The sequence below is a fragment of the Hyaena hyaena genome, unplaced genomic scaffold (assembly GCF_003009895.1).
Source record: "Hyaena hyaena isolate Hyena2069 unplaced genomic scaffold, ASM300989v1 scaffold_529, whole genome shotgun sequence".
Classification (NCBI taxonomy): domain Eukaryota; kingdom Metazoa; phylum Chordata; class Mammalia; order Carnivora; family Hyaenidae; genus Hyaena; species Hyaena hyaena.
In genome coordinates, this window is record NW_024081162.1 from 782,973 (window position 1) to 791,410 (window position 8,438).

General features: G+C 34.0%; 1 protein-coding gene across 1 annotated transcript in view; it reads left to right on the top strand.

The window, feature by feature from the left end:
* Window positions 1–4,556, top strand: part of LYSMD3 (LysM domain containing 3) — an 11,008-nt gene extending 6,452 nt beyond the window's left edge. The window contains exon 3 of the mRNA XM_039255495.1: window positions 3,284–4,556. Within this exon, the coding sequence (XP_039111426.1) occupies window positions 3,284–3,955 (672 nt within the window). The 3' untranslated portion in view covers window positions 3,956–4,556. The remainder of the gene's footprint in view (window positions 1–3,283) is intronic.
* Window positions 4,557–8,438: the final 3,882 nt, after the last annotated feature.

Consider the following 8,438-nt stretch of genomic DNA (forward strand, 5'->3'; position numbering starts at 1 on the left):
GGAGTCACAGATTGAAACAGGCTCCAGGCTCTGAGCCGGCAGTCAGCACAGAGCCCGACGCGGGGCTCGAACCCACGAACCGCGAGATCATGACCTAAGCGAAAGTCGGACACTTAACCGACTAAGCCACCCAGGCGCCCCAATATAAATTTAATTTTTAAAAATTTCCTATGAACATAAGGTTCTTTGTATTAATTTTTCTGAATAATTATTGTAATTCATAGCTGGTCAAAACAGATACATTAAGAATTTTAATTTAAGAATTTAATGAAATATTTTAGTGAAACACATTTCTTGCTGAGGTAAGAGCTTGATTATTTGGGGGTTTTTGCAGCTCGTTCATGTAGGCTGTGCCATTTATTATTATAGTATATCTGATTTAATTTTTAACGTAAATATGTGAATTCATATTTTGTAGAAAAATAATTTGCAGAATGTGCTTTAGAAGGTTGGTGATGGATAGTAACTAAGATTTAAAATTAAGAACAAGGCTAAAATTACCAAGGTGGAAATTCAAGAGAAGATTGTGGTCCAGTAGCTTTATTAGAGAAAGAAACGGAGTTTTCTTTAACAAACCTGATAAATTGTCTTAGAAGAAGAGAAGTTTGAAATGCTATCTAAATGATTAAAAATAGGTCCTATTTCCAGTGAGGTGAAAAAGAGAAAAAATGAGTATATGGGGAGAAAGGTATAGGGGAGTGATGTAGAGAAGATTTTGAGAAAATGAGGTGAACAACAGAGGTAGTTTAATAGGTGTTTCAAAAGTGAGTGGTGTAGATTGATTGGGATGAAGCACTTTGAGATAATTGAGGAAAAGTTTTATCTATATAGTAGAGCACTGCTATATGGTTTAACAAGATTACTACAAAATGGTAGGGAAACCTGCTGGTGAGTTGGAGGGGACCTAATAAGGAGATTATTGGAATAATTCAAGTGAAGATGATCAGGGCTTAGACTGAAGTATGTGTAATAATGATAGAGAAGAAGTTTACAGAGATTATTTGGGGGTATTCAGCTGATTCCTTATTTAAAATGAAGAATGATGAAAGGGCAGTTAGCTTAACATTAGAGGAAAGAAGATCTTGTCTACAGTAGGGAAGATTGATAAAACAGAGTTAGGGAGTTAAGCAATGCTCCTTTTGCTAGGAGCTCAAACTGCAAAAAAAAAAAAAAAAAAAAAAGAAAAAAGGATGAACCTTACAAAAGGGTTTATCACTTTAAAAATAGGGTACTTATGGGGCGCCTGGGTGGGACAGTTGGTTAAACATCTGACTTCCACTCAGGTCACCGTCTCGCAGTTGGTGAGTTCGAGCCCTGTGTAGGACTCTGTGCTGACAGCTCAGAGCCTGGAGCCTGCTTCAGAGTGTGTATCTCCCTCGCTTTGACCCTCCTCCACTCACACTCTTGTCTTTCTCTCTCAAAAATAAACATTTAAAAATGTTAAAAATTGACTCCACATAGTTTATTGTCTCGTCTAGTTGCACCTCAGTTATCTTTCCATCCTCCTCCCACATACACACTTGCAGGGAGTTGATTTTTCCAACAGGAACTCATTCTTCAGTGAACTTGATCAGGAGTCTGCAGTCACCACTCCCTCCTAAAAACTCTTCTTTGTTTGACCTCCTTTATTTTTCAGCTTTCTGATTTTCCTACTGGTAATATTTACTAACAGCTAATATTTGCATAATGTACTATATATTGCTATTTGGATGTTCATTTGTTTTAATTTATTAATTTTTGCAAAACTCTATGTGGTAGGTAATGTTAGTACTGTCATTTTACATATGTGGAAATTGAATTGTAGAAAGGCTAAACAACTTGCCCCAAATCATATAGCTAGAAAGTGTCGGAGCAATCCTTCAAACCCAGATAGTTCATGCTTTTAAGCACCATTGTATATTGCTTCCTTGGCCACTCTTTGCTTTTAAATATATTATTTTTAAATAATCTCTGTACCCAACATGGGTCTTGAACTCAAACCCCAAGATCAAGAGTCACACACTCTTATTGACTGAGCCAGCCAGCCACCCCTTGGCCACTCTTTCTTAATCTCCTTTGTAGATTTCTCTTACTCAGCATAACCCTCAAATGTTGGCATTCCTCAGAGATCTTTCATTGATCTCCTTTTTCTCCCAGTCTTTTTTAGTGAATCTGCGTACTCTTGTGACTTCATTTACCATTTTTTGCTGATGATCCACAATTCAATATTTCTAGATGAGATCATGCTTTCGAATTTCAGACATATAAGTATAACTCTGTTGGATAGCTTCCACCTGGATTTTTCAGTCATCTCAATGTCAACATGTATAAAATCTGTGTTTATTCTCTTTTCTCCCTCCAGAGTGTTCTATATCTCAGTAAATGGCATCATTACTAGACACACTTTACCTCTCTGACATCAATCAGGTGATAAATATTAGGACTTAGGTTAAAGCACTGATGGAAATCACCAGTGGGACTAATCACTTAATGATTGTGGGAGCCTTAGCATAATAACTGGTAATCTGAGTAACACTCTCATGCTCTCCCTCCTCACAATGGCAGGTGGCTAGGATATACAGACAGGTTGAGGACTGTATAATATATAGGGAAAGCTTATAAAAAATGACTTATCTTGAGGGTGGTTGACTACTACATGAACACAGAATTAGAGAAAATGTCATCAGAAGACAAGGAGAGAGAGAAATTATGTTATCAATTCTAAGGTGCATTTTTTTCCCACAGATTTTAGCATCTTGGAAAGTGGAATGGTGGCACTTTCAATATTGATGTTTTTTTCCCCTTAATGATAAATAATGGCACATCTTAGAGTTGGTGGCATGTTAGTTTCAATAAAATACAGTAGTTTTAGTTGGATAAGTTGACATTTCCCTATATTCTAGTTGCAAGACTGGAAGAAAGAACATATATATTGTCATCCTTCTCAAATTGTTTACAAACAGCAGAAGTGTGATATTTGTGTATGATGTACAAAGAGAAATATAGGATTCCAGAATCTACTTAAATACCTAACATTAGTGTTAATAATACATGAGTGAAAGTAAGAAGTAATTAGTGGTTTCCTAAGACTGGTAGATCAAGAGTAGTGTAGAACTGTTATCCACCAATAAGATAAAATCTCTTTGGGTGTGATAACTTAATATTACTACTAATTAAGCTCTGCCTTTTTTTTCCTTCCAAAAGTAATGGGATGAATGAATACTATTACCTCTGTTTTGATTGAGAATTCAGTTGAATGTTGCATTTTGTTTGTTTCTTTTGTTGTTTTTTTTTTTTTTTACAGGTAGCAGATATCAAGAGGGTTAATAATCTCATCAGCGATCAAGACTTTTTTGCCCTTAGGTCTATCAAAATTCCAGTTAAAAAGTTTAGTTCATTGACTGAAACACTTTATCCTCCAAAAGGAAGACAGGCTTCACGTCCATCATCTGTTCAGTTTGTTCCAGAACAACAGGACATTTTGCCATCTAATGATTCTCTTTCTTCCAGTGAATCAGCTGGCAGCTTTTTAAAAGAAGTAGACCGAGACATAGAACAAATAGTAAAATGTACAGACACCAAAAGAGAAAACCTTAATGAGGTGGTATCTGCTTTAACAGCACAACAAATACGTTTTGAACCTGATAACAAAAACATTCAACGTAAGGATCCTTATTATGGAGCAGACTGGGGAATAGGGTGGTGGACAGCTGTAGTGATAATGTTGATAGTAGGGATAATAACGCCAGTGTTTTATTTGCTGTATTATGAAATTTTAGCTAAAGTGGATGTTAGTCATCATTCAACAGTGGATTCTTCCTCACATTTGCATTCAGGAGTCACACCCCCATCACAGCAGAGAGAAGTAGAAGATGGAATTGGTCCGACTAAAGGAATACCCTTTGGCCAACATGATCATAAACTCTATAGTCAAGATTCTCAATCACCTGCTGCTCAACACAAAACACAGCAGTGAGCTCATACTTACAGTGTTAATGATCATGTGTATCTGGGGTGTGGTGAATCATTTATATTCAGTAACCACTTTAAAGGCAGAAAAGTTAAGGAGATTGAAGATGCTTTTGTTTTTCATCCTTTTTTTGGAGCCATTTACAAATAGATTATCAAAGTTTTACAGTTGCTAGTTGTTGATATTGAGAGTTGTAAATCCATATATCTTGTATCAGTGCTAAAGCAGAAATGAATTTAAATATGGGTCTAGAAAGTTCTTAACTTGGAAAATGTATCATTTTTTATATTCAAGACTGGTTATGTTTTATTTTTCAAGCAATTATTTTTTGGCTTAAGGTTATTAATGTTAAATATATTAGGCAAAATAATTTTTATAAGCCCCCAAAATAATGTGTTATGGTTGGGAAGTTGCCGTTTGGTCCCTGGAACACTGGATTAGGGCAATACCTAAAAGTAATCTTCGTCTCTTACAGCTTGCTGCCTATGCTTCTGTTTTTTAACTGATTACATTTGCCTCTGTTATTTGAAAGCACTTTTGTAATTCTTTAATGAAAAGTGTTATACAGATTTGCATTATTTAGGAAATAAATCCTCACATACTGTGATAAGTTGTTGCTGTGTTACGTGTAGTAACATGCCTTAATTACATTTAATGCCTTATAATATTACTCTAGGTAAGCTAATTTAATTTTTAGAATTAAAATTAAGTATTATTTCATATGGTCCAATAGGATTCATAACATAGACTGTATAAATTCGTCTCCACCTTCACTATCAAGCACAACTTCATGGGGTTAAAACAAATTTTCATTGTCTGCCTCTGTGGTCTGTTGTAGAAAGTGGTTCATTAATCAAAAGCAAAGATGAGAGACCTTTTGCATTAACAGTAACAGACTATTTATTGATCCATTAACCTATATTTTTCAAAGAGAAAATGTTCAACTTAAACCTTTTTTCCTCTCTGAACTGTAGCATCAAATTGGGCAACAGAGGCCAAAGGTGTGTGGATCACTTGAAAGGGCTTGATAGTGCTATTTCTTAAGATTTGCTGTGGATCACACACAGCCTGGCTAAATAGCATCATTTGCATACTGATTTCCATCATTTAATTTTTTAAAGTATGTGTTTTAAAAATGTAACAAAATCCTTCATTAGAAGTAAGATTTGGTGGAGTCTGGTTTTCCTGTTTTGTGTAAAATAAAGTATGTACCTTTAGGTATATAATACCACTTCATTTTCTGGGCATTATTTACTAATTTTTAATGTTTCAGCTTTTGACCAGTCATTTTATATTTCAGACTCCAATACTGATAACAAGTGGGATGAGTAAGTACATATGGTAAATGAGGTTTATGTACTTGCAGGAGCAAAGTATCATAAAAACATGGGACAAAGAAGTCAAACATTAAAGCCCTTGCGTATATTAAAGGACCTTAGACAATTAACGAAAATGTTAATATTGGAAGTTGTAGCAAAATCATTTTTTGAGTAACTCTTCAGTTTGAAATTTTAAAATTGTTTTATTGTGCCTTGGCATCTTGAAAATATGTATGATCTTTCTACTTTATGCTCAGTGTTAACTTGGTCAATTTACATTGTATTTATTATGCCTGCTGAAAAATCAAGTTTTAGGGAAAAAAATGGATTATTTTAGGGTGTAATGAAGAATTTGTTTACATCAAATTGATGAAATTACAGAGTCAGTGATTCCTTTTTGCTAGTGGTGCTTTGAAATTGTGGTAAGTCTGATTTCCAAAATAAGTTAGGTATAAGGTAGTGAAGTGTACTGTGTACTTGATTAAAAACCATTTCACTCTTGCAGAATGTCCCCTTCCTTGAAGGAAATAGAACATATCCATATGACACAATCAGGCAGTTTCCTTTTTCTATACATTTGAATTATATGTAATTCTATATATATAGATATATATATCTTATATATATAGAATTTTAGATTCTAATCTTTTAAGAGTCATTTTAAGTGAAAAAAAATTTCCTAAGCATTTAACAGATCCAGAATAATTTTAGCTTTTAAAAAGTGCTAATATACATCAAAATTTGTAGCAAATACAGATTAGTTTGTAAAAATAACAATTATTGTTTGATATTGTGGATTTTGTGTTGAAACCCTTCTTTGAATTTACTTGAATGCTTTACATTAGAAGGTGTATATGTAACATATATGCTAGCAACTACAAATGGTTGCGTTTGCTTCACTTAAAAAAATAGAGTTGTAAGTGAAGAAAAATCTGTTTTTAGGGCAGATTATTTTTTTTTTAAAGTGAGTACAAATGGTTAAGGTTGTTTTGAACTATTGGATGCCATTTAAAGTTTTTGCCATCCTGCTCCTAGAAAATTAGGGGACTTATGTCTTCAAAATACAGATTAAAATGGATTATACAGTCGGCTGGCCACATCAGAAATAGAAAACTGTAATGCTAAATGAACTTTTCCAAAGGAATTATTGTTTAAAACTTTTCTTTTTCTGGACTCTACTTGGCTTGTTCAGTGGCTTGAAGAATTCTTTAAATGAACCACTACTTAGTGATTAGTTCTTTTTAAGCTATCTATTTCTAAAATTACCTATGTGGGAAATATGAAGGATGTTCCAGAAATATGAAGCAAGGATCCAGTCAAAGAATTACAGGGTAAAGGTGGAGTTCTTAAAAGTCTCTTTAAATGGTGCATTATGATGGGTATCATTCTCACTTTGAATTACAACAGCGTTACTCAGGAAATCAGTAATTTTCTTCCAAGTATGTGCATATTGCACTGTTAGATCATAGAAGTATCTGAATGCTTTATTTAATTCTTTTAACGTATGCAAAAACTATAAATCTTTTGTATAATGTATTTTATACAAATGCAAAATAGAATTGTAGAACATTGTTAGCATGTACATCTGTAAAACTGGTTTTTAAAATTTTCTGCCCCTTATTTTTCATATTTTAAGATATGCAAAATGTAATAAAGTTTCTATTTTATTATTCAGTGTAAAATGGAAGCTGTTGAATTTAGTTGAATAAAAGCAAACCTTTTCTCCTCCTCTTTCAAACTATTTAAAATAGAGATACTATGTAAGGTAGATAGAATTGCCATAGGTTTAGCAGTTCAGTTCATATTTCATTATACTGAAGTAAAATCCACTGATTATAGGACATAAATGAAAACAAATTTCAGATGAATGTTCTCTGGATGTGCTTCGATATCAGAGAAGATGACCTTAAAAGGCATGGTCCATGACTTCTTAGCAAGTTGTGGGTCAGACATCTAACAAAATGCTCTATATGTAAATTTTATCATAAAACCAACTTTCCACTTCAAGCATATTTTAAAAAGTTACCAGTAGCAAAAAGAAAAAGTTGGTTTGAAGCTTTTATTTATTTAATGGAGGAATTTGTGATGTAAGCCTTATTTTTCCTTAAAATTGTATTTAAAATTACTTTTTAATAGAAAGTGTTTACTAACTCCAGAGCCTTTAACCATATTAAGACAAAGCCATTGACACTGTACGTTATGGTAGAGATGGAAAGGTTAACAAGGATTTCTTTTGTACCCAGTGTAGGTCTGTGATACCAGTGATCACTGTCTGCCAAATCTGAATGTGTTATCATGACTTCAGTCACCTTGAGTTTTTTGTTGGTGTTTATTCAAGAATATTTGATACTGTCATTCTTTTTCAATAAATATTTTACTAGGTAAAATCTGTATTAGTTTTCTCTATCAAATATGTTTATGTTTAAGTAGGCTCAAAATAAGACATGTTCATATAAAACAAAAGGACACAATTTTGTTTTGTAAGAATTTAATGTGTAAACAGAAAAATAAGCATTATAGCAAAAAGGTTTGCCTATTAATATAGCAATGTTAAAGACACTTCACCAACAAGTACTTTTTTATATATAGGAGGCTGTCTCTGCATTAAAGTTTACCTTCTTATGGAATAACCAACTTCATAGTCCCTGAGAATTTAAGCCAGAAAAGCAAGGTTCATGCTGATAAAGCAACCTGCAAATACTCCATCTGTCCTTTCTCACAGCTGGTCACCTTTAAACTTCTACAAAGATCTTCCAAGTGGGGAAGACAGTACACTTAAGACAGATGGCTAGGGCCTCCTGGGAGCTAATCCTTGCCCAAAAGGGCTGTCTGCTGGACTAAAATTGTGGAGGCAAATTGAAAGCTAGAAAAATACTTCAGTGTATTTGCTCAATTCACAAGGTTATCTGCAGATTTATAAGAAAGTAAATGGAACCATTGAGATCAGATTCCTATAAGTGGTATTTGGCTAAGGTACTAAGGAAGTGAGAGAATGAAACAATGTTTTTTAAATTTTTATTTTTTGAGAGAGTGCATGTGTGCAAGCACGCACAAGCGGGGGAGGAGCAAAGGGAGAGGGAGGGAGAGAATCTCAAGCAGGCTCCATACCCGGTGCAGAGCCCGACGTGGGGCTCCATCTCACGATTGAGATCATGACTTGAACCGAAATC